The 24,896-nt window shown below is 40.8% G+C and overlaps 1 protein-coding gene and 2 long non-coding RNA genes across 4 annotated transcripts; 2 read left to right on the top strand and 1 right to left on the bottom strand.

Annotated features, from left to right (window-relative positions):
- The first annotated feature begins 706 nt into the window (after positions 1–706).
- Datp (purine phosphoribosyltransferase family protein Apf) lies at positions 707–24,162 on the top strand. The gene is made up of 2 exons (XM_067765867.1): positions 707–944; positions 23,645–24,162. The coding sequence occupies exons 1-2, from the start codon at positions 772–774 to the stop codon at positions 23,889–23,891; spliced, it is 420 nt and encodes a 139-aa protein (XP_067621968.1). The 5' UTR covers positions 707–771; the 3' UTR covers positions 23,892–24,162.
- LOC137240002 (uncharacterized) lies at positions 14,206–18,828 on the top strand. Of its 2 annotated transcripts, none has more exons than XR_010949578.1 (3): positions 14,206–15,481; positions 17,514–17,691; positions 17,754–18,828. It is a non-coding gene; the product is annotated as an uncharacterized lncRNA (long non-coding RNA). The 2 variants fall into 2 exon arrangements; XR_010949579.1 differs by lacking the exon at positions 14,206–15,481 and adding an exon at positions 16,867–17,456.
- LOC137240000 (uncharacterized) lies at positions 18,429–19,816 on the bottom strand. Its single transcript, XR_010949577.1, has 3 exons — positions 19,629–19,816; positions 19,127–19,562; positions 18,429–19,071 (listed from the first exon to the last, which is right to left on the bottom strand). It is a non-coding gene; the product is annotated as an uncharacterized lncRNA (long non-coding RNA).
- Positions 24,163–24,896: the final 734 nt, after the last annotated feature.

Raw genomic sequence — 24,896 nt, 5'->3', positions numbered from 1 at the left:
TAAAAACAAACGAGCCAGTTTGTATTTCGATAGCGTTTTTGACATTCGGCCGTTTTTTCTTTATTTTTTTCTGACACATGAAAATTTTGTTTTTAGTTTGAAAATTTGGTGCATAAAAACACAATTAAAATCAAATTTCTTGGGAAAAAAGTGAACCATTAGAGACCGAAATAATTTTCGCGTGTTACTTGCGTTGTTTTTATTGTTAAAGTGTTAATGCAAAAATAAAATGTAAAACGTAAAGAAAAACATGTCAAACTCACTAATTTTGGGAGATACTGGTCTCGCTTTTTCATGATAGAAATTGTTTTTGTGTTTTGAAGTTCCGATAAAATTTCGTCAGTTTTTTTAGCTTGGAATCCAAGCAAAAATAAAGTAGTGTCATATATGCTTAAAGCTGGAGACATTGGTGCTTTATCGGTAACCGTATCGGTAACCTTATAACAGCTGATTCGACCAACCTTATGAGAATCAATGCAATTGATTATTGGTGCCGCTAAGGTCGTAACCGTATTGTAGCCAACCAATTTGGTTTTGGTTTACCGTCGTAACGATAAACAGCTGATTACGTTAGGGATACGGATACAGCGATACGACATACGGCACCGATGACTCCGGCTTAAGGCTGTAAATTTTTATAGGATCACTATCCTGTAAAACAGGGTAAATACCAAGTTACCTAACCGAGAGTGTTCTTGTTGGGAATGTTTGCATCAGCTGTATTTATTTTACATTTCGCTATAAATTGTGTTGTAATTAAATAATATTGATATGGCAAAAAGGGCTGCTGGGCTTGTCATATTTCGCCGTGTCGAAAAACATATTCAATTTCTTTTGCTGCGAGCATCCTATGGTGAATTTCATTGGAGTTCGCCCAAAGGTCATGTTGATCCGGGCGAAGATGATTTTACAACCGCTTTGCGGGAGACCAAAGAAGAAGCCGGGTAAGTACTGCCCCTCGTAGGTATAAAGCTCAAAAAGTTGGTATTTCTTTACTCTAGTTCAAAACTGCTAAAACTCGTCCAAAATATAGGGAGAGGTGCTAAACGAAGCGCTTTGGATCCAGGATCACGAATCCGAAAGCGGAAATTTAACAGGTAAAAGTCTAGTTGAGGGGTCGACTGCTAATACACTACCAAAAATATCGAGAGAGGTGTCAAACGACGCGTCTTCATCAGTACCCTTCAAAAAACGCGAGTACTCTATAAATAATGTTGTTGTTGTTGTTGTAGCAGTGCTTCGCCCCACCTAACAGACGCGACCGATCACAAACTGTCATCAATATCCTCTAACGGGAGTCCAAGGAAACTTGCTGTTTCAACAGGGGTGGACCATAGGGAAAGGGGTGTTAGAGGCGTTGGTTCCACATTACAATTAAAGAGATGGTTGGTGTCATGTGGGGACACATTGCAAGTGGGGCATACATTTTGTATGTCGGGGTTGATTCTGGATAGGTAAGAGTTTAACCTGTTACAGTATCCAGAACGAAGTTGAGCCAGAGTGACACGCATTTCCCTGGGGAGTATGCGTTCCTCTTCCGCAAGTTTTGGATACTTTACTTTGAGTACTGGGTTCACCGGGCAATTCCCGGCATAAAGGTCGGACGCCTGTTTGTGGAGTTCACCAAGGACCTGCTTGTGTTTTTTCGCTTCATACGGCTGTGTTCTCAGATGCCGTATTTCCTCAAAATGCTTACGGAGATGACTCCTTAAGCCCCTAGGCGGTGCTGGCTCGTCAATCAGATGTCTGTTGGGATGCCCAGGTTTCTGGGTATTCAACAGGAACTGTTTGGTCAGCATCTCGTTTCTTTCCCTGATGGGGAGTATTCTCGCCTCATTATGTAGATGGTGTTCTGGGGACATAAGAAGACAGCCCGTGGCAATTCTGAGAGCAGTATTTTGGCAGGCCTGTAGCTTCTTCCAGTGGGTAATTTTTAGGCTTGGCGACCATATGGGTGACGCGTAGCACGTAATCGGCTGGCTAATTGCTTTGTATGTAGTCATGAGCGTTTCTTTATCTTTTCCCCAGGTACTGCCAGCAAGGGATTTGAGGATTTTGTTACGGCTCTGAATTCTCGGAACAATTGCGGCTGCGTGCTCACCAAAATGTAGATCCTGATCAAACGTCACACCCAAGATTTTGGGGTGTAGGACAGTCGGTAGCGTAGAGCCATCGACGTGGATGTTCAAAATGGTCGACATTTGGGACGTCCATGTTGTAAATAAGGTCGCGGAAGATTTAGTCGGTGATAATGCCAGGTTTCGCGAGGCGAAAAAACTGGAGAGATCAGGGAGGTAGCCGTTTATTTTGTTGCATAGCTCATCGATCTGTGGGCCTGGGCCTGTGGCCATTACTGTGCAGTCATCGGCGTAGGAAACGATTGTGAATCCTTCCGGTGGTGAAGGTAGCTTAGATATGTAGAAATTAAACAAAAGTGGGGATAGGACACCACCCTGTGGCACCCCTTGTTTAATTCTCCTTGGCTTTGATGTTTCGTTTCTAAATAGCACCGATGCCTGCCGACCACCCAGATAATTTGCGGTCCACCTTTTAAGACATGGGGGAAGGGTAGACCCTTCCAGGTCTTGCAGTAACGAGCCATGGTTGACCGTATCAAAAGCTTTTGATAGGTCTAGCGCTACGAGTACTGTTCTATGGTGGGGGTTTTGATTTAAACCGCAATTTATCTGGGTGCCAATGGCATTTAGCGCGGAGGTAGTGCTATGGAGTTTTCTGAAGCCATGCTGATGGGAGGCTAGTTGCAAATTTGCTTGGAAATAAGGGAGCAAAATGGCTTCGAGCGTCTTTGCTACTGGCGATAGGAGAGATATCGGACGATACGACTCTCCTATGTTAGCTGGTTTACCAGGCTTTAGTAGCGGGACCACCTTGGCCATTCTCCATTTCTCGGGTATGACAAAGGTGGAAAGGGACAGGTTGAAGACCTGCGCTAAATTTTTGAAACCCTCTTTCCCTAGGCTTTTAAGCATCGGCATGGCTATGCCGTCTGGGCCCACTGCTTTGGATGGTTTAGCGCGACCAATGGCGTCCTCAACCTCTTTAGCGGTGATGGTGATTGGTGACGCGCTGAATTTGTGTTTATGTGCGTGTCTGTTGGCCCTCCGTCTAACTTTGTCGACCGTGGAATGCATTATATATTGTCGGCAGAAAGCGCTCGCGCATTTTTTCGCATCCGACAGCACTTTGTCGCCAAAGGCGATGGAAACTTTGTCTTTGTGCTTGGTCGGATTCGATAGGGACTTTACGGTGGACCAAAGTTTACCCACACCGGTAGAGAGGTTACAACCTCTTAGGTGCTCCTCCCATTTCGCCCGCTTGTGTTCATCCACAAGCAATCTGATGCGTTGGTTTATATCCCTTATTTGGGGGTCGCCTGGATCAAGCTGCCTTATAAGGTCACGTTCTCTCGCTAAGTTTGCGGCCTCCGCCGGGAAGTGGGGCCGGATTTCGGGAATTCTCCCGGCGGGAATGAAACGTGCCGAGGCGGATTCAATGACCTTGCGGAAGGCACGCTCCCCTTGGCGGGCATCAGTCGGGATAGGGAGGGCAGCAAAGAGGTTTTCTGTAAAGGATTTATATTCTTCCCACTTTCCTTTTTTAAAGTTTATGAAAGTGCGTTTTTCGGTGACGATGAAGTCGGCGGTACGCTCGAGCGAAACAAGTATAGGCAGGTGGTCGGATGCCAATGATACCATCGGCTGCCAGTTGACGCAGTTTACGAGTTCTGCGCTCACGATTGAGATATCTGGCGAACTGTGACAGCTTCCTACCATACGTGTGGGGGCGTCTCCGTTTATTGTGCAGAACGTCGTTTCTTCTATTTGATCCGCCAACATCTCGCCCCTACTGTCCGCCCGCAAATTTGAGTGCCATAGATCATGATGGGCATTGAAGTGGCCTAAAATAATGCGATTGTTTCCAGTGAGTAAGGCTCTGATATTAGGGCGGTATCCACCGGGACAACAGGTGGCAGGGGGGATGTAGATGTTGATGATTTCTAGGTTTGCATCGCCTGACCGGACAGATAGACCTTGACGTTCTAAGACGTTGTCCCTGCGGTCGATGCCAGGATCAAATATGTGATATTGCACAGAGTGGTGTATTATAAACGCGAGGCCGCCTCCATTTCCGCTCTCGCGATGTTTTCTGTGGACATTATACCCAGAGCAGGTCTGCAATGCAGATCGTGCTGTGAGTTTAGTCTCTTGAATCGCAGCAATGCGGATGTTGTGCCGCTTCATGAAATTGACTATCTCCGTAATCTTCCCAGTTAGTCCATTACAGTTTAACTGCAGAATTCTGAAGTGCATGAGGGGAGACGTCGCCACTCTGGGGGTAAGTGACGGGTGACTACTCCTGGGTTGAGGAAGGCCAGGACGCAATTGCTGTTGTGGCCCTGGGACTGGGCGTCCTTGGGCAAGCATTGGGGTACCCGGATGATTTGGGTTTGCGACCTGGCAACATGGCGCGATGAAACCCGTCGAGGGGTTGCCGTCGCGGAGACCAGAACATCTAGGAAAGTGGCACCACCCAAGGCAGGAGCTGCATTGGGCGGATGTCGCAAACATATATATTCTGCGCTGGCAAACGGTGCAAACGGAGGTAGGGACTAAGAGTCTGGTTCCCTGACCTACACGATTGCTGCCGGAAAAGAGGGGGGGAGAAGACGGGGGCAGGGGCTGTTGCTCAGCATTGCTTCCGACTCTACTACGAAGATTGTAGTTATGAGTGGTAGCAGCTGTTTGAGTTGTTGGCGCCGTAAGGCGCGAGCAGCAGCGGGTACTTGTTGTGGCTTGCTGAGCAGCGGGGCTGCTGGAAGGTAATGGGGGGGGGGGGGGGGGGGGGGGAGGCGCTTAGACGTAGACAACGGGGCGCCCTTGGGCGTGAACAGCAAGGAGCCACAAAAGATTTATAAAAGTTACGTGGACGTCGGGTTTTGGGATCAAGCCCAGAACAACCTGTCCGATGCAACCATCCCTTACACGAGACACACTGAACAGAGTATGACCGTCCTAAAAAGATTCTTTTCCGGCAGATGCAGCAAAACCATTTCTCAGGACCGGGGTCAGGAGACGGACCCGGATTGGATTCGATACCTTCCCGGAGCAAGAGAATATGGAGCAGTCCTGCTGCAAGGAGCTGCTGGGAGGATGACAATTTGTGGGAGGGACGAAACAAATTAAATGGGGTTACACTGAAATGACAGTCCTTGGTCGGGAAAAATCCCGAGTCGCTCCGGTACATAGAACCGACTGCCTTGGAATGTAAGGAATACTCCTTTGGGAGTACAGGACTGCTCCAAATCTAATCTATATTCATACAAAAAATGTGCTCCAATTAACATTGCGATGTCCTAGGAGAGGAGTAGGTGATCCCACTCTCGCTTTGTTTGTGAGTATTCCATACAGTACATACGTGAGAGTACTTTCCAAAGTACTTTCACTGTAGTACTCCATGGAGCACCCACAGTGGATCATATGCCAAAGTACTAAAGAGGAATTGTGTCGGAGAGAATTATTGAAGTGAATTTAATTTAAAATGAAAGTAAATGAAGAGGGGCAATACAACTTTTATATTTTACACTATGAATAGTCTGATGTTATTTAGCATTTGCGTGAATAAAGAAACTAATATAATACGCATACGTGAATAAGAAAACAAATATAATAGCTATCATCCGGTGGCAAAATCCTGAGCCAGATAAATAATTTTGGGTAATAGTCTAGTTAAGGGGTCGACTGCTAATACGCTACCAAAAATATCGAGAGAGGTGTCAAACGACGCGTCTTGACATCAGTATTAATAATCCGATGGCGGAAAATAAAAATTTTAACGCGTTCAAAAGATATTAACGAAAAACCGAAAAAAGACCCACGGGTACCTCCGAAACCGGGGGTCGGATCCATAGTATTTTTGCGCAGAACACCTTTTTGTGTTGGCGACCTTCGGCCGCGCTTATAAAAAATAGCCCTGGGCTACGCCATGCCAAGTCCGGGTGTGTGGTATAACCGTGGCTACCGCCACGGTGATGCACAATTTTTTTGTGGGTATGAACACAACAACAACCACACGGAAATCGCCAACTTCAAATATCTCCGGACAGGGATAAAATTTTTCTTTTCCGCCTTCGGATTATTGTTCTCGAGATTAATACGCGTCTTTTGATACCACACTCGATATTTTTGGTAGCGTATTAGCAGTCGACCCCTCAACTAGACTATTACCCAGATAATTTGTTAATTACTTCTTTTTAGGTTGGCAACGCGGCCTTTAATATACCTACTTTTTCAAAAATAGATGTCGCTGCTTAGCCTTTCGCAGTATGAGTTAAATGAAAAACAGCGGCGACATCTGCCTATCACATTTCACGTGTGCGAAAATTTCACGACATCTGCTTCTCAAGTCTCAATGATCCAGAGCATTCCCGTGAGAATTGAGCGTGAGCCGGAGCTGTAAAACTCACTGAAAGACGGCAAATATGTATACACCCTACAAGAATACTGACTATCATATGAATATCATATGACTATCATCTGATTGTCAGCAATGTCAACCTAACGATCAGCGCCTCATACAAACTTTCTATCACAAACTTAAGGGGACTTGCGCAAATGTGATGTAAACAACTGTGTACGTGTGAGTTCTTGTCTCCTTCTTATACACCAACATGGCCTACTGATTAAGTATATAGCCGTACTGCTCACTCTCATTCATTTTCCTGGATCAGTGCTGACACTCTAAGTGTCATAAATGATAGTTTACTGTAGATATCAGGTTTGACTGTTATACTATCATAAATGACCATTGTTATATTCCGCCAAAAATGAAACAATGCATTACGTTTTTAATTTTGTACGTGATAAAAGCATACGTGTTTCTTATTTGTTTAAAATAAATAGTTTTATAAGAATTCGAGTTCAGAATGTTCAATTTAAATTCAGAAAATAACAAAACAACTGAAGAGCTCTTTCCTCATGCGGAAACACGTTTAAAAATGAATCACCACTAACCACTATAATTTTTCGCGTATCAATTTTTTGAGTGCGCCCCACACATTCCGACAGCTTTTGGTATTTTTTAATATTATTTTCGATTTTTTTTCTTTTAGCATGGAGCTTTGAAATGCTCTCTTTTTCATTTTTTAAACTTATTTTTTATATGGTTTTCGTCGGTTGAAAATGGCGCAATTTAAAAAATAACAAAACAACCGTGATAATCATTTGATTGTTATATGACAGTCAGTAGTGACAACATGATTAAATCGGATAAACTGTTCTCGCATTCATTAAATTCCGTTGAGAATTATGTATCTGTCTCACATGCATAATGGTATCTGCTGTATGTTCTTTTGTTCTGTACCAGGTGTCCGAAGCTTTCCCATTTTGAGTTCTTTTTCATGATTATAGGCTGTCGTTGGGTACATGCGGACATGCGTGAGCGAAAAAAGGAACGTACATAAATTTGAGTATCAATGTTTACGTCATCGCAGGATCAGCATTGTCAATTACAAGTGTGAGTGTATTAGTAAAACTATCAGCGTTTCTTGTAGGGACATAAAACCAGTGCGCTGTTGCATTTTATCAGAGTTGCCAAAGTAAAATTTTATTATTAGCTATTTGCATGCAATATTTTACTTTTGGCAACTCTGTTCGATCGTCATCGTGTCGTGATCACTGTCGTTAAAAAACGAGAAATTATCGGCTGATGGTGGGCCGCAAACGCATTGTAAAGGAGTATTGTTAGAGTACTCCAACATGAAGAAAATGGAACACGTAATCCAACAATTTTTGCAGGGTATTAATCATGATGGAATTATAGAAGGTGGCGGATGTAAGCAGTTTCACGCTCTAACGCCGCCATCTTGAACGCCCTTAGAAATAAGAATGTTGTCGCTTTATAAAACTACTTTTTTAAGGGCGAATTAATGGTGACTTATAACCATAAAGCCATAACCAGATAAATCAGCTGATCGAACCTACCTTATGGAAAGGAATGTAATCGATTAATGGTGCCATACCATAACGCTAACGCCATAGCCATTCAATTGGTTTTTGGTTTCTCGCCATATCCATAACCTAAAAATATTTGAGTTGGTGAATTTAATAACTTTTTTTTAGATTTTCTTCATTGTTTTGGATACGTTATGACTAAGATACTTATTTTTTGTGGAATATGTTTGTAATTTTTTGCGTTTTCATCATTTTTATGAAATTTTCACGATTTTTAGGTTAAGGCACCATTAATCGATCACATTGAGATGGTTATGGATATGAGTATGGTTACGACTATGGCGTTAGGGTTAAGGAAGTTTAATTTGGCTTTTATTCAGAGGAAAAAATGTATGTAAAACTATACAAATGTTTTTTTTTCTGAAAAAATATACAATGGCATCACTTTTTTTTCTGAAGTTCCGTTTTGTGTTGACTTTTATATGATTCAAACGTATGACAATTCTCATTTAATAATTTTGTTTATTTGAACAAAATTATTAAAAGAAGCATATTTTCTTAATTAAATTATGGTAAGATGTTGCAATATTAACTAAAAATCGATATTAAATGTTTTAATTATATATTTTTGCAGGTTTCCTTGTAGGTTTTGCGGTAATTCTTCTTAGAACTGCTAAAACTCGAAAGTGGTGTCCTCATTTTTTTGTATGCTCATCTTTAGCGGATTTTGAAGAAGAAAAATCTTGGATGAATGCCCTCTACTCTTTCGAGTAAAAATGACAAATTTTTTTCTATGCTCAGCTTTAGCGGATTTTGAAGAAGAAAAATCTTGGATGAATGCCCTCTACTCTTTCGAGTAAAATGACAAATTTTTGCATTTTCTTTTCGTGAAGAAATGCCCACATGTTAGCAGTCCAAGTGACGGGTGACTACGCCTGGGTTGTGGAAGGCCAGGACGCGATTGCTGTTGTGGCCCTGGGACTGGGCGTCCTTGGGCAAGCATTGGGGTACCCGGATGATTTGGGTTTGCGACCTGGCAACATGGCGCGATGAAACCCGTCGGGGGGTTGCCGTCGCGGAGACCAGAACATCTAGGAAAGTGGCACCACCCAAGGCAGGAGCTGCATTGGGCGGATGTCGCAAACCTATATATTCTGTGTTGGCAGACGGTGCAAACGGAGGTAGGGACTAAGAGTCTGTTTCCCTGACCTGGACGATTGCTGCCGGAAAAGAGGTGGGGGGGGGGGGAGAAGACGGGGGCAGGGGCTGATGATCAGCATTGCTACCAACTCTACTACGAAGGTAGTAGTTATGAGTGGTATCAGCTGTTTGAGTTGTTGGCGCCGCGAGCAGCAGCGGGTACTTGTTGTGGCTTGCAGAGCAGCGGGGCTGCTGGAAGGTAGTGGGGGGGGGACGCTTAGGCGTAGACTGCGGGACGCCCTTTGGCGTGAACAGCAAGGAGCCACAAAAGATTTATAAAAGTTACGTGGACGTCGGGTTTTGGGATCAAGCCCAGAACAACCTGTCCGATGAAACCATCCCTTGCACGAGACACACTGAACAGATAATGATCGTCCTAAAAAGATTTTTTTCCGGCAGATGCAGCAAAACCATTTCTCAGGACCGGGGTCAGGAGACGGACCCGGATTGGATTCGATGCCTTCCCGGAGTAAGAGAGTATGGAGCAGTCCTGCTGCAAGGAGCTGCTGGGAGAATGACAATTTGTGGGAGGGACGCAACAAATTAAATGGGGTCACACTGAAATGACAGTCCTTGGTCGGGAAAAATCCCGAGTCGCTCCGGTACATAGAACCGACTGCCTTGGGAAGCGCTTGGTATCTTTACTGTCAGCGAAGGCTTGGCTAGATTTGTACACACTCTCTTCGGTTTCGGACCCCCCAACTATAGTTGAACGCAGCGGCGAATTCAATGATAGGGATCAAGACTAAAGCCAAAACCTCAATTAATATTCCACCAAATGTATCTGCCTGCTGCCTTGTCCGTCCTCCTGTTGTGTGTTCAATAACATTTTCCCCTGATGTAATATATTAAAAACTGCTTTCTTTAATACTCCAGGACAGGATTAGACTGTTGTTACACGCCCAAAAATGTCTAGAGAGAGTTCAAAAGACTCGTTTTTACCTCGGTATTAGTAATCCGGACAACAACCCCTGGCCGCTCCAAAACCGGGGTAGAACACCTTTGTGCATAAAATTTTCAGCGAAAATTTTGCAACTATCTTTTGGCATCAGTAAAATATATACATTCAGGTTATTAATATCGAGCCAAAAACGCGTCTTTCGACACCTCTGCCGACATTTTTGCTCGTTTATAAGCATTCCACCTTTGTCCTAAAGTATTACCAACAAAATTGATGCGCTCACAAGAAGTTTATAAGTTGAAAACGTCTCAAAACTTAATAAAGCGATCTTCATTTCATAATTTTTATGATAAAATTGCTCAATAATCAAGCTACGTACACTCCTTTCTGTATTTTATGATTATTTATAAAGTATGAATTTAAGTACTATTTCAAAAAGGGGCCATCTTTTATTCCCCCTTTCTCGTGTACTTCCAAAATACTTCCAAATTTTAACGCGTCCAAAAGATATTAACGAAAAACCGAAAAAAGACCCACGGGTACCTCCGAAACCGGGGGTCGGATCCATAGTATTTTTGCGCAGAACACCTTTTTGCGTTGGCGACCTTCGGCCGCGCTTATAAAAAATAGCCCTGGGCTACGCCATGCCAAGTCCGGGTGTGTGGTATAACCGTGGCTACCGCCACGGTGATGCACAATTTTTTTGTGGGTATGAACACAACAACAACCACACGGAAATCGCCAACTTCAAATATCTCCGGACAGGGATAAAATTTTTCTTTTCCGCCTTCGGATTATTGTTCTCGAGATTAATACGCGTCTTTTGATACCACACTCGATATTTTTGGTAGCGTATTAGCAGTCGACCCCTCAACTAGACTATTACCCAGATAATTTGTTAATTACTTCTTTTTAGGTTGGCAACGCGGCCTTTAATATACCTACTTTTTCAAAAATAGATGTCGCTGCTTAGCCTTTCGCAGTATGAGTTAAATGAAAAACAGCGGCGACATCTGCCTATCACATTTCACGTGTGCGAAAATTTCACGACATCTGCTTCTCAAGTCTCAATGATCCAGAGCATTCCCGTGAGAATTGAGCGTGAGCCGGAGCTGTAAAACTCACTGAAAGACGGCAAATATGTATACACCCTACAAGAATACTGACTATCATATGAATATCATATGACTATCATCTGATTGTCAGCAATGTCAACCTAACGATCAGCGCCTCATACAAACTTTCTATCACAAACTTAAGGGGACTTGCGCAAATGTGATGTAAACAACTGTGTACGTGTGAGTTCTTGTCTCCTTCTTATACACCAACATGGCCTACTGATTAAGTATATAGCCGTACTGCTCACTCTCATTCATTTTCCTGGATCAGTGCTGACACTCTAAGTGTCATAAATGATAGTTTACTGTAGATATCAGGTTTGACTGTTATACTATCATAAATGACCATTGTTATATTCCGCCAAAAATGAAACAATGCATTACGTTTTTAATTTTGTACGTGATAAAAGCATACGTGTTTCTTATTTGTTTAAAATAAATAGTTTTATAAGAATTCGAGTTCAGAATGTTCAATTTAAATTCAGAAAATAACAAAACAACTGAAGAGCTCTTTCCTCATGCGGAAACACGTTTAAAAATGAATCACCACTAACCACTATAATTTTTCGCGTATCAATTTTTTGAGTGCGCCCCACACATTCCGACAGCTTTTGGTATTTTTTAATATTATTTTCGATTTTTTTTCTTTTAGCATGGAGCTTTGAAATGCTCTCTTTTTCATTTTTTAAACTTATTTTTTATATGGTTTTCGTCGGTTGAAAATGGCGCAATTTAAAAAATAACAAAACAACCGTGATAATCATTTGATTGTTATATGACAGTCAGTAGTGACAACATGATTAAATCGGATAAACTGTTCTCGCATTCATTAAATTCCGTTGAGAATTATGTATCTGTCTCACATGCATAATGGTATCTGCTGTATGTTCTTTTGTTCTGTACCAGGTGTCCGAAGCTTTCCCATTTTGAGTTCTTTTTCATGATTATAGGCTGTCGTTGGGTACATGCGGACATGCGTGAGCGAAAAAAGGAACGTACATAAATTTGAGTATCAATGTTTACGTCATCGCAGGATCAGCATTGTCAATTACAAGTGTGAGTGTATTAGTAAAACTATCAGCGTTTCTTGTAGGGACATAAAACCAGTGCGCTGTTGCATTTTATCAGAGTTGCCAAAGTAAAATTTTATTATTAGCTATTTGCATGCAATATTTTACTTTTGGCAACTCTGTTCGATCGTCATCGTGTCGTGATCACTGTCGTTAAAAAACGAGAAATTATCGGCTGATGGTGGGCCGCAAACGCATTGTAAAGGAGTATTGTTAGAGTACTCCAACATGAAGAAAATGGAACACGTAATCCAACAATTTTTGCAGGGTATTAATCATGATGGAATTATAGAAGGTGGCGGATGTAAGCAGTTTCACGCTCTAACGCCGCCATCTTGAACGCCCTTAGAAATAAGAATGTTGTCGCTTTATAAAACTACTTTTTTAAGGGCGAATTAATGGTGACTTATAACCATAAAGCCATAACCAGATAAATCAGCTGATCGAACCTACCTTATGGAAAGGAATGTAATCGATTAATGGTGCCATACCATAACGCTAACGCCATAGCCATTCAATTGGTTTTTGGTTTCTCGCCATATCCATAACCTAAAAATATTTGAGTTGGTGAATTTAATAACTTTTTTTTAGATTTTCTTCATTGTTTTGGATACGTTATGACTAAGATACTTATTTTTTGTGGAATATGTTTGTAATTTTTTGCGTTTTCATCATTTTTATGAAATTTTCACGATTTTTAGGTTAAGGCACCATTAATCGATCACATTGAGATGGTTATGGATATGAGTATGGTTACGACTATGGCGTTAGGGTTAAGGAAGTTTAATTTGGCTTTTATTCAGAGGAAAAAATGTATGTAAAACTATACAAATGTTTTTTTTTCTGAAAAAATATACAATGGCATCACTTTTTTTTCTGAAGTTCCGTTTTGTGTTGACTTTTATATGATTCAAACGTATGACAATTCTCATTTAATAATTTTGTTTATTTGAACAAAATTATTAAAAGAAGCATATTTTCTTAATTAAATTATGGTAAGATGTTGCAATATTAACTAAAAATCGATATTAAATGTTTTAATTATATATTTTTGCAGGTTTCCTTGTAGGTTTTGCGGTAATTCTTCTTAGAACTGCTAAAACTCGAAAGTGGTGTCCTCATTTTTTTGTATGCTCATCTTTAGCGGATTTTGAAGAAGAAAAATCTTGGATGAATGCCCTCTACTCTTTCGAGTAAAAATGACAAATTTTTTTCTATGCTCAGCTTTAGCGGATTTTGAAGAAGAAAAATCTTGGATGAATGCCCTCTACTCTTTCGAGTAAAATGACAAATTTTTGCATTTTCTTTTCGTGAAGAAATGCCCACATGTTAGCAGTCCAAGTGACGGGTGACTACGCCTGGGTTGTGGAAGGCCAGGACGCGATTGCTGTTGTGGCCCTGGGACTGGGCGTCCTTGGGCAAGCATTGGGGTACCCGGATGATTTGGGTTTGCGACCTGGCAACATGGCGCGATGAAACCCGTCGGGGGGTTGCCGTCGCGGAGACCAGAACATCTAGGAAAGTGGCACCACCCAAGGCAGGAGCTGCATTGGGCGGATGTCGCAAACCTATATATTCTGTGTTGGCAGACGGTGCAAACGGAGGTAGGGACTAAGAGTCTGTTTCCCTGACCTGGACGATTGCTGCCGGAAAAGAGGTGGGGGGGGGGGGGGAGAAGACGGGGGCAGGGGCTGATGATCAGCATTGCTACCAACTCTACTACGAAGGTAGTAGTTATGAGTGGTATCAGCTGTTTGAGTTGTTGGCGCCGCGAGCAGCAGCGGGTACTTGTTGTGGCTTGCAGAGCAGCGGGGCTGCTGGAAGGTAGTGGGGGGGGGACGCTTAGGCGTAGACTGCGGGACGCCCTTTGGCGTGAACAGCAAGGAGCCACAAAAGATTTATAAAAGTTACGTGGACGTCGGGTTTTGGGATCAAGCCCAGAACAACCTGTCCGATGAAACCATCCCTTGCACGAGACACACTGAACAGATAATGATCGTCCTAAAAAGATTTTTTTCCGGCAGATGCAGCAAAACCATTTCTCAGGACCGGGGTCAGGAGACGGACCCGGATTGGATTCGATGCCTTCCCGGAGTAAGAGAGTATGGAGCAGTCCTGCTGCAAGGAGCTGCTGGGAGAATGACAATTTGTGGGAGGGACGCAACAAATTAAATGGGGTCACACTGAAATGACAGTCCTTGGTCGGGAAAAATCCCGAGTCGCTCCGGTACATAGAACCGACTGCCTTGGGAAGCGCTTGGTATCTTTACTGTCAGCGAAGGCTTGGCTAGATTTGTACACACTCTCTTCGGTTTCGGACCCCCCAACTATAGTTGAACGCAGCGGCGAATTCAATGATAGGGATCAAGACTAAAGCCAAAACCTCAATTAATATTCCACCAAATGTATCTGCCTGCTGCCTTGTCCGTCCTCCTGTTGTGTGTTCAATAACATTTTCCCCTGATGTAATATATTAAAAACTGCTTTCTTTAATACTCCAGGACAGGATTAGACTGTTGTTACACGCCCAAAAATGTCTAGAGAGAGTTCAAAAGACTCGTTTTTACCTCGGTATTAGTAATCCGGACAACAACCCCTGGCCGCTCCAAAACCGGGGTAGAACACCTTTGTGCATAAAATTTTCAGCGAAAATTTTGCAACTATCTTTTGGCATCAGTAAAATATATACATTCAGGTTATTAATATCGAGCCAAAAACGCGTCTTTCGACACCTCTGCCGACATTTTTGCTCGTTTATAAGCATTCCACCTTTGTCCTAAAGTATTACCAACAAAATTGATGCGCTCACAAGAAGTTTATAAGTTGAAAACGTCTCAAAACTTAATAAAGCGATCTTCATTTCATAATTTTTATGATAAAATTGCTCAATAATCAAGCTACGTACACTCCTTTCTGTATTTTATGATTATTTATAAAGTATGAATTTAAGTACTATTTCAAAAAGGGGCCATCTTTTATTCCCCCTTTCTCGTGTACTTCCAAAATACAACCTGGAGCTCACTGGAGCTAAGGGCGTTCGATATGACAGTTGTCAAATCTTCCTCCACCTTCTATCATTACATTATGAGTAGTAATAATCCGAAGGCGGAAAATAAAAATTTTTACTCGTTCAAAAGATATTAACAAAAAACCAAAAAAAGACCCACTGGTACCTCCGAAACCGCGGGTGGGATCCATAGTATTTTTGCGCTTATAAAAAAGGTAAGGTAATAGTCTAGTTGAGGGGTCGACTGCTAATACGCTACCAAAAATATCGAGTGATGTGTCAAAAGACGCGTATTAATCTTTAGAACAATAATCCGAAGGCGGAAAAGAAAAATTTTATCTCTGTCCGGAGATATTTGCAGTTGAAGTTGGCGATTTCCATGTGATTGTTGTTGTGTTCGTACCCACAAAAAAATTTGTGCATCACCGTGGCGGTAGCCACGGTTTTACCACACACCCAGACTTGGCATGGCGTAGCCCAGGGTTATTTTTTATAAGCGCGGCCGAAGGCCGCCAACGCAGAAAGGTGTTCTGCGCAAAAATTCCATGGATCCGACCCCCGGTTTCGGAGGTAGCCGCGGGTCTTTTTTCGGTTTTTCGTTAATATCTTTTGAACGCGTTAAAATTTTTATTTTCCGCCTTCGGATTATTAATACTGATATCAAGACGCGTCGTTCGACACCTCTCTCGATAGGTGTCAAACGACACGTATTAATCTCGAGAACAATAATCCGATGGCGGAAAAGAAAAATTTATCTATATCCGGAGATATTTGCAGTTGAAGTTGGCGATTTTCATGTGGTTGTTGTTGTGTCGTACCCACAAAAAAAATTGTGCATCACCGTGGCGGTAGCCACGGTTATACCACACACCCGGACTTGGCATGGCGTAGCCCAGGGTTATTTTTTATAAGCGCGGTCGAAGGCCGCCAACTCAGAAAGGTGTTCTGCGTAAAAATACTATGGATCCCACCACCGGTTTCGGAGGTACCCGCGGTTTTTTTCTTCGGTTTTTCGTTAATATCTTTTGAACGAGTTAATATTTTTATTTTCCGCCTTCGGATTATTAATACTGATGTCAAGACGCGTTGTTAGCGTATTAGCAGTCGACCCCTCAACTGGACTATTACCATAAAAAATAACCCTGGGCTACGCCATGCCAAGTCCGGGTGTGTGGTATATCCGTGGCTACCGCCATGGTGATGCACAATTTTTCTTTGTGGGTACAACAACAACAACCACATGAAAATCGCCAACTTCAACTGCAAATATCTCCGGATAGAGATAAAATTTTGCTTTGCCTTCGGATTATTGTTCTCGAGATTAATACGCGTCTTTTGACACCTCTCCCGATATTTTTTGACACGTATTAGCAGTTGACCCCTCAACTAGACTATTACCGTGCTGTTTTATGGTGAGTTGTTTTGTGGCAGTGTTTAAAGTCTGATTTATGTTGGGCTAGTCGAGTTTTTAATTTAGCTTTGGTTGTGTCCACATATATATTATTGCATGATTCCATGTCATTTCCATTACATGGTATTTTATCACATTGCTTCTATCCGCATGAGGTACCTTAGATTTTGTTCTGTTGAATAAATTTTTTAATGTGTTAATTGGCTTGTGCGCTATTCTAACTTTTTCTTTATTATAACAATTCGAGTTTGCTAAGCGCTCTGATAAATTTGGTACATAAGATAATGATTTGAAAATTTCAGGTTTTTGTGATTCCCGTTGACTAGCTTGTGATGTACATCTTTTAATTGGGTATTTGTAATATTTTCAGGAAAATCTTGACTTTTTAATAATACTTTTGCTTCTTCTTTGATCTCTTCGTGGTAAGCGTCATCTGATATATTTAGCATACGTCGTATACAGCCCATTGCTGTATTCATTATCATCGTCTTTGGGTGTTTCGAATGAAAGTTAATGATTCGTCCTGTAGATGTGGGTTTCCTATACCACTTTAACCTCAATTGGTTGCCTCGTCGAATAATCAGCCTTATTGTAAACTTCGTGTGAATGCAATTCCCAATGGAAAAATTCCCACATTTGTTCTGTTCTCATTGTGAACTTCACATGTGAAAAATTTCCCATTTTCGAAAAATTACCCCAACCATCAACAAATTTTTTTCCACGTGAATGTATAGAATTTGTTCGCAAAACTGAAAGTGGGGAACAACACTCGATAAAATGTAAGGATTGTTTATTGCTTATTAAACTTAGTTAAGAATTATTTTATATCACATTAGGTCTATAAACAAAACTCAGTTGACTTTCTTGGTAAGCACTATGGCCGAAAATCCTGAAATAGGAAAGGGCTTCCAAAAAAAAAAAAATAAAGATAAAGTGCTGGCTTTTTGGAAGAAATTGAACAATTCCCTCAATAGCATGGGCCCACCATCAAAATCAATCTCCGAATGGAAAAGGGTGACTTATCAATGCAATGTGGCTATGGAATGTGCCATAATTTATATAGCCATTGCTTACAGGTTTGGATTGATCAAAAACGATACGTACGAAACAAGGCTATCGAAAATACCAAAAATAGGAAAAAGACCGGTGGAGGACCTTGCAAGCAACATGTTTTTTCTGTATTAGAACAGTAAATTTTGGATATAACTGCGTCAGTAGCAGCTGCGGAAGGTGTCGAAGATGGCAAGCCTTTTGGTTTGAATGCAACGAAATCAACTGCTAAGCAACGTGAAAATAACAGTAGTGATGAAGACAACAGCTCTAGTGAGGACTCTGAAGTGGAACTTACTTGCATGGAAAATACTTTGGACGAAAATAGCACCGAAACTGCCGGTGACACGCAAAGGGAAAGTGCTTTGCCTGCACAAAAAACCAGCCAGCAAACTCGCAAAAAATTAACCCTTCGGAGCTATTAAACATTGAACTAGATGTTCAAAAAGAAATGAATGACAACGTCAGAAAGGGCTCTGAAATCCAGAGTCATCACTATACTGAAATAGAAGGCCTCGAAAACTTTCAAAATACTCAAAACAGTTTACTAAAAGAAATAAAACGCCACAATTCGGAAATTGAACGGCTCAGAAAAATTGAAGTTGACCGTAAACTCATACTTATAAACAGCCAAATCGAGGTTCAAAATTTGAAAATACTAGCTGCAAAGAAAAGATTAGGCATTAATTGGAATGTTTCGAACGTTTTTGTAAAAAAAATGAATTTTATGTACTTTATTTTTTCAAATTGGTAAAGCAAGATTAACAATAAAGCCGCTTTTGAGCTAATACAAATCAGACATTTCTTTGAAGAGTGTCATTCAATTATAAAAACATTTTGTCATAAATTTACATAAGGCAATTGCCTATATTTGCCCTAATACGCTTAGAATCATTGAGGTATGATGAATGCGATTCAGATTCTTCAAACTGCACGTGTTCAGAAATTTCCGGTTGAGAAGCTCTATTTGAAATAAAAGGTGTGTCATCGCACCGATACTTTAAGCATATATTGTGCAACGTGCAACAGACATTAGTAATTTGAGCTGCTTTCTTAGGCGTATAATGTAGCTCCCTGGCTCCTAGTACACACTTCCATCTATTTTTTAAGACGCCATTGGTCCTTTCCACAATGTTACGTCCACGTGCATGAACCTCATTAAATTTGCTTTCTGTGGAGCCCTCTTCCGCTGATGAAAATTTTACCTAGCAGCCAAACATTTCTAGTGCCTAGCAAGTAATCCTGCTCCATTGAAACCCTCAATTCACTTGTATTCCAAATTAATGAGTCATGGAAGGCTCCAGCGTGTGTAGCGTATCTTATTGCCATTTTGTTATCACACACCTGCAGATAAAATTATTAACATGCGTAAAAGCATACACAAATTTTACCAATCTACCAGCAAAACATTCATACTATAGTAACCCTTTCTGTTATAATATAAGTGTTTATTATTCCTGGGGCCTATAATTCTAACGTGTGTGCCATCTATGCAGCCAATAATGCCTGGGATATTAAATTGTTGATGAAAATCCAAAGCAATTTCACGCATTTCGTCTTTTGTAGGCCATTTTATCCACTGATTGCAAAGGCACTCCTCAAAAACATTCAATACTTCAGACAAGACGTGGCTAAAACTCGACTGCGATAAGCCAACATCCACTTGCTTCCCTACTCCTTTTTGGTATGCTCCTTCTCCAAAAAATCTTAGAGCAGCTGAAAGCTTTACGACTGTGTCTATTGCAAAATGTTTACGTGCCACTGGCAGACCACTGTGCAATACATCCAACAAATATTTGAACGCCGGCTTATTTATTTTATACAATTGGTGAAAGCTATGTATACATAGTTAAAACGCTATTATTTATTTGGTTTACGAGTATAATTATTTGCATGTTTACCTTGCCTTGGGTAATTCAAGGGGATTACACTTGTCGCGTAATATCCTCCTGGACACTCGTTCAGCCAATTGCTGACTGGTATTAGTTTCTTCTTCAATTAAAAAAAGGCGCAAGTAAGCACTAATCATTACAATTTTAATATTTAACGCAAAAATAAAAATGTTTGACTACACAACAGCAATTTTTTCTGCAAAAATTTGTAAACAAAACATGAGTAATGTTCACAATAGCATATTCGAAATTCGAATATAAGGATTGATTCACATGAAATTAACGATACGAATTTTTTGTTCATGGGAAATAAAAAATTCATGAGATTGATTTATTCACATGAAGTTTACAATAAGGCTGAATGAGAACAGAACAAATGTGGGAATTTTTCCATTGGGAATTGCATTCACGCGAAGTTTACAATAAGGCTGATTGAGTCAAGATATGGCAATTTTCCGTCGTCTTCGAGTTCCGTTGTGAACTTTATATGTTTTTTATAGGAATTTAATGCGTAAAGTGTGTTTTGTACCTCATCTTCATTTATTATGGCGAATAGGTCGTCCACGTACTTTGTGACTAATCTTGGTACTCTTGTTAACTTTTTCATTGTATTCTCCAACAACTCCTCAATCACGATATCTACAATCACTGGTGAGGTCGGTGATCCCATTGGCAACCCTTTCAGCTGGGTGTAAATTTTATCATTAAATTTGAAATATCGATTTTCTTCGACGCAAAATTTTAACATTTCTATAAACATTTTCTTTGGTAGTTTCGTATGCTACTCTATTGTCGTCCATTTTCTTATTATGATGTCAAGTGCTAGTTGGGTTGGTATACTGGGAAACAGTGAAATTACGTCAAATGGTATTAGTCTTTCATCGTCATAGATATACGAGTTGTTTATTTTTTCTTTGAAGTCTAGTGTATTTTTTATGTTATAACTCGAGTTTGCCGTGACGTTTTTTAAAATATCCGCTATATATTTGCACAGGTTGTGTGCTGGAGATCCGACGGCGGAACATGTCTGCCTGAGTGGGGTTCCTTGCTTATGTGTTTTTGGAAGTCCATAAATCCGTGGAGGTAGTGCCGTGGTTGTGGTGAGTTTATTTTTCTCGACTTTTGTGATTACATCCATTCTGTACATTTTATCCACTATGTTATTATTTTTGCTTTGAAGCCTTGCTGTTGGGACCTGTCTCTCAATTCTGTACATTGTCAAGATTTTTAATATATCATTCATTTTGTTTTCATAGTCATTTACATTCATTGCCACTCTTTGGTTTCCCTTGTCCGATGATAACACACGAATATTTTTATTTTTGCTCAGAAAATTCCGCGTCCGCTTCACTGTATCCGATATTGCACTATCTATTGCACTTTGTTTATTTTTTCTTACATGAGCTTTCACAAGTTCAGAGAATTTTGTTCGCTCTTCTTCTTGTTTATCTTTCGTTGTGTTTGTTTGTACCAAATCCTCACCATCCGCGATATATTGAAACAATGGAAAGCTCTTATTTTCTATTGGCAGCGCGAACTTTGGACCCTTTGCTAACAGACATTTTATGTCTGAGGGAAATTCAACATCAGTTGTGTTTACAAACCACTCCTCATGTTTGTTGTTGTTGACCCACATATTGTTTCGTTTTTTCCTTAGATTTTCGTGTTTTGATTCTTGCTTTTTCTTTAGGGCTCCTGTAGCTTTGTTCGCAATCTCCTCTTCTTGTTTTATAAATTCTTCGAAGTCATCTTCGCTCAGCTTTTTCTTCAGCTTTGTTGTGATGTATTCCATGCGCTGTTTTTGTCTTTTGAGTATATTGTGTTTGTGTTTGATCAGAAGGTTTAGTATCTTTGTATGGTAGTTGTTTGTGTGTCTGTCTAAAGTCCTGTCAATATCTGTGTGGGTGTCACGGTCATATACAAATAATTTGTTACATCTAGTTGAGCTTTTAATAAAATTAGGAATTAGTCTAGATTTTCTGCATGTTAAAAGAAATTTAATACTAGATTTAAGTTTCGTCAATTTTTTTTAATGTAATTTGAAATTTATTTATAATTGCCTTAGAATTGCTATAGTTCCTCCTTATTTCTGCATATCCCATTTCGTTGTTGTTTTATGCTTACGGCGTGCTTCCGTCTTTGTAATGAAATCCTTTGGCGACCTTTTTCTGTTAACAAGATATTTGTTTAACCGGCTTTAGGTCTCATTTTTAGTATTAAAACACCAAAAAATTTTTTTTCTTTAGTTTACCAATATATTTCGGTTACACACAATTTTTGGTGTTTTAATACTAAAACTTGGACCTAAAGCCTGTTAAACAAATACCTTGGTAATTGTTTACTTTAGCTCACAACTGCTAAAACTCGACCAAAAATATCGGGAGAGGTGTCAAAAGACACGTTTGATCCCAGGACCACGAATCCGAAAGCGGAAATTCAAAATTTTATTTCTGTCAAAAGATATTTGCAAAAAACCGAAAATGGCTCCGGAGCGCTCTGAAACCAGGGTGGGATCCATAGTATTTTTGCGCCAAACACCTTTCTGCGTTGGAGGCCTTCGGCCGCGCTTATAAAAAATTACCCTGGGTGGGCCCAACACCGGTTTGGAGGCCACAACTATATCCGCGCAAAACACTTTTATCCACAGTTTTTCTTGTGGGTACGCCAAAATCACCAGAATTACAACAACCACATGAAAATTTTCAATCTGGTCTGCAAATATCTCCGAAACGAAAAAAAAATTAATTTCCGCCTTCGGATTCGTGATCCTGGAACAAAAGCGCGCCGATATTTTTGGAAGAGTTTTAGCAGTTGTGAGCTAAAGTAAACAATTACAAAAATTTTATCTCCGTCCGGAAATATTTGCAGTTGAAGTTGGCGATTTTCATATGGTTGTTGTAATGTTTAATGATGAGCTGTACGAGCTATACGCAGACATCAACATAGTCCAGCGAATTAAAACGCAGCGGCTGCGCTGGCTAGGCCCTGTTATGCGAATGAAAGATGATGTTCCGGTCAAGAAAGTGTTTCTATCGGAACCCGCCTATGGAAGCTGAGGTAGAGGGCGGCCCCCACTCCGTTGGACGGACCAGGTGGAAAACGATTTAAACTCTCTTGGTTTGACCAATTGGCGCCAGTTGGCGGAGCGAAGGAGCGAGTGGCGTGCCTTGTTGGACAGCCATAGCCGTTTAGACGGTTAAGCGCCAATTAAGTAAGTAAGTAATTACTTACTTGTAATGTGGTACTCACAAAAAAAAATTGTGAACATAAGTGTTTTGCGCGGATATAGTTTTGGTCCCCAAACCGGTGTTGGGCCCACCCAGGGTAATTTTTTATAATCGCGGCCGAAGGCCGCCAACGCAGAAAGGTGTTCTGCGCAAAAATATTATGGATTCCACCCTCCGTTTCGGAGGGATCTGCGGGTCATTTTTGGTGTTTTCGTTAATATCTTTTGAACGAGTTACAATTTTTATTCTCCGCCTTCGGATTATTAATATTGATGTCAAGACGCGTCGTTTGATACCTCTCTCGCTATTTTTGGTAGCGTATTAGCACTCGACCCCTCAACTAGACTATTACCATTTAAAATTGTATTTCCTTCCGCAGATTTTGCAAACAAAATTGAAACTTTTCGTGTGGGTTGTAATTTTGATGATTTTGTGGTACCCACAAATAAAACTGTGTAAAGTGTTCTGGGCGGATATAGTTTTGGTCTCCAAACCGGTGTTGAACCCACCCAGGGTAATTTTTTCAAAGCCGATGGCCTCCAATGCAAAAAAGTGTTCCGCGCAAAAATACTATGGTCCCACCCCCGGTTTCGGAGAGCTCTGGGCCGTCTTTCCGTTTTTTGGAAATATCTTTTGTCAGAAATAAAATTTATATTTCGCCTTCGGATTCGTGGCCCTGGGTTCAAAATGCGTTTTTTGACACCACTCCAGATGTTGGACGAGTTTTAGCAGTTGTGAGCTAAAGTAAAGAATTGCCCAAAAATTGTTGTTACATAGTAATTGTAATATGATTTTCAGATACTCTGAGGAAGATTTAATTATATATCGAGACAACCCTAAAATATTGAACTATATTGTTCAGGGAAAACCGAAAGTTGTAACATATTGGTTAGCACAATTAAAGGATGTCACCAAGGAACCAAAATTATCGGATGAGCATACTGAAATAAAGTGGCTGCCCAAGGATACCGCAAAAGAAATTGTGGGCTTTAAAGATAACCAGGATATGATAGAAGAGTTTCATGAATTTATACTTGGTCTATGACATTCCACAGGTTGCTCATGTTAAATAATTTTCTAGCGAATTAATAACACTAAAGTAATACAAAGCTGAAACTAAAGGACCTGCAAACTCCTGCCTCCGGCTCAAATCGACTAATTCTTGTTCTCTTATTTATACATAAAAAAATATCGGGTATATGAAACTTCTTCATTAAATTCACACATACTGTAGTACATAAAATTATTTGTCGATAACAATGTTCATATAAATTTGCAAACCACTAGAATTAAAGCATAAATGCTCAACAAGCGAAGTCCCGTAGCATTTTCTATGTTGTTGTTGTTGTAGCAGTGCTTCGCCCCACCCAATAGGTGAGACCGATCACAAATTGTCATCAATATCCTCTAACGGCAGTCCAAGGAAACTTGCTGTTTCAACAGGGGTGGACCATAATGTGAGGGGTGTTAGAGGCGTTGGTTCCACATTACAATTAAAGAGATGGTAGGTGTCATGTGGGGACACATTGCAAGCATGACATACATTTTGTATGTCGGGGTTGATTATGGATAGGTAAGAGTTTAACCTGTTACAATATCCAGACCGAAGTAGAGCTAGAGTGACTTACGTTTCCCTGGGGAGTATGCGTTCTTCTTCCGCAAGTTTTTGGTACTGTTCTTTGAGTACTGGATTCACTGGGCAATTCCTTGCATAAAGGTCCGACGTCTGTTTGTGGAGTTTACTGAGAACCTGTTTGCGTTTTTAAGATTGCGTATTTCCTCATAATGCTTACGGAGATGACTCCTTAAGCAGTTAGTCGGTGTTGGCTCATCAATCAGATGTCTGTTGGGATGCCCAGGCTTCTGGGTATTCAACCGGAACTGTTTGGTTAGCATCTCATATCTCTCCCTGATGGTGTTCTGGGGACATAAAAATACAGCCCGTGGCGGTTCTGAGAGCAGTATTTTGGCAGGACTGCAGCTTCTTCTAGTGTATAGTTTTTAGGCTTGGCGACCATATAGGGGACGCGTAGCATGCAATTGGCTGGCC

Source organism: Eurosta solidaginis, chromosome 2 (assembly GCF_040869045.1).
Source record: "Eurosta solidaginis isolate ZX-2024a chromosome 2, ASM4086904v1, whole genome shotgun sequence".
Lineage (NCBI taxonomy): Eukaryota > Metazoa > Arthropoda > Insecta > Diptera > Tephritidae > Eurosta > Eurosta solidaginis.
This window is presented reverse-complemented; position numbering and strand designations above follow the sequence as displayed.

Coding starts and splice junctions, on each gene's coding strand:
- Datp (XM_067765867.1), top strand. CDS start 772: ATGGCAAAAAGGGCTGCTGGGCTTGTCATATTTCGCCGTGTCGAAAAA. Junction 945..23,644: donor GAGACCAAAGAAGAAGCCGG/GTAAGTACTGCC, acceptor TATGATTTTCAG/ATACTCTGAGGAAGATTTAA.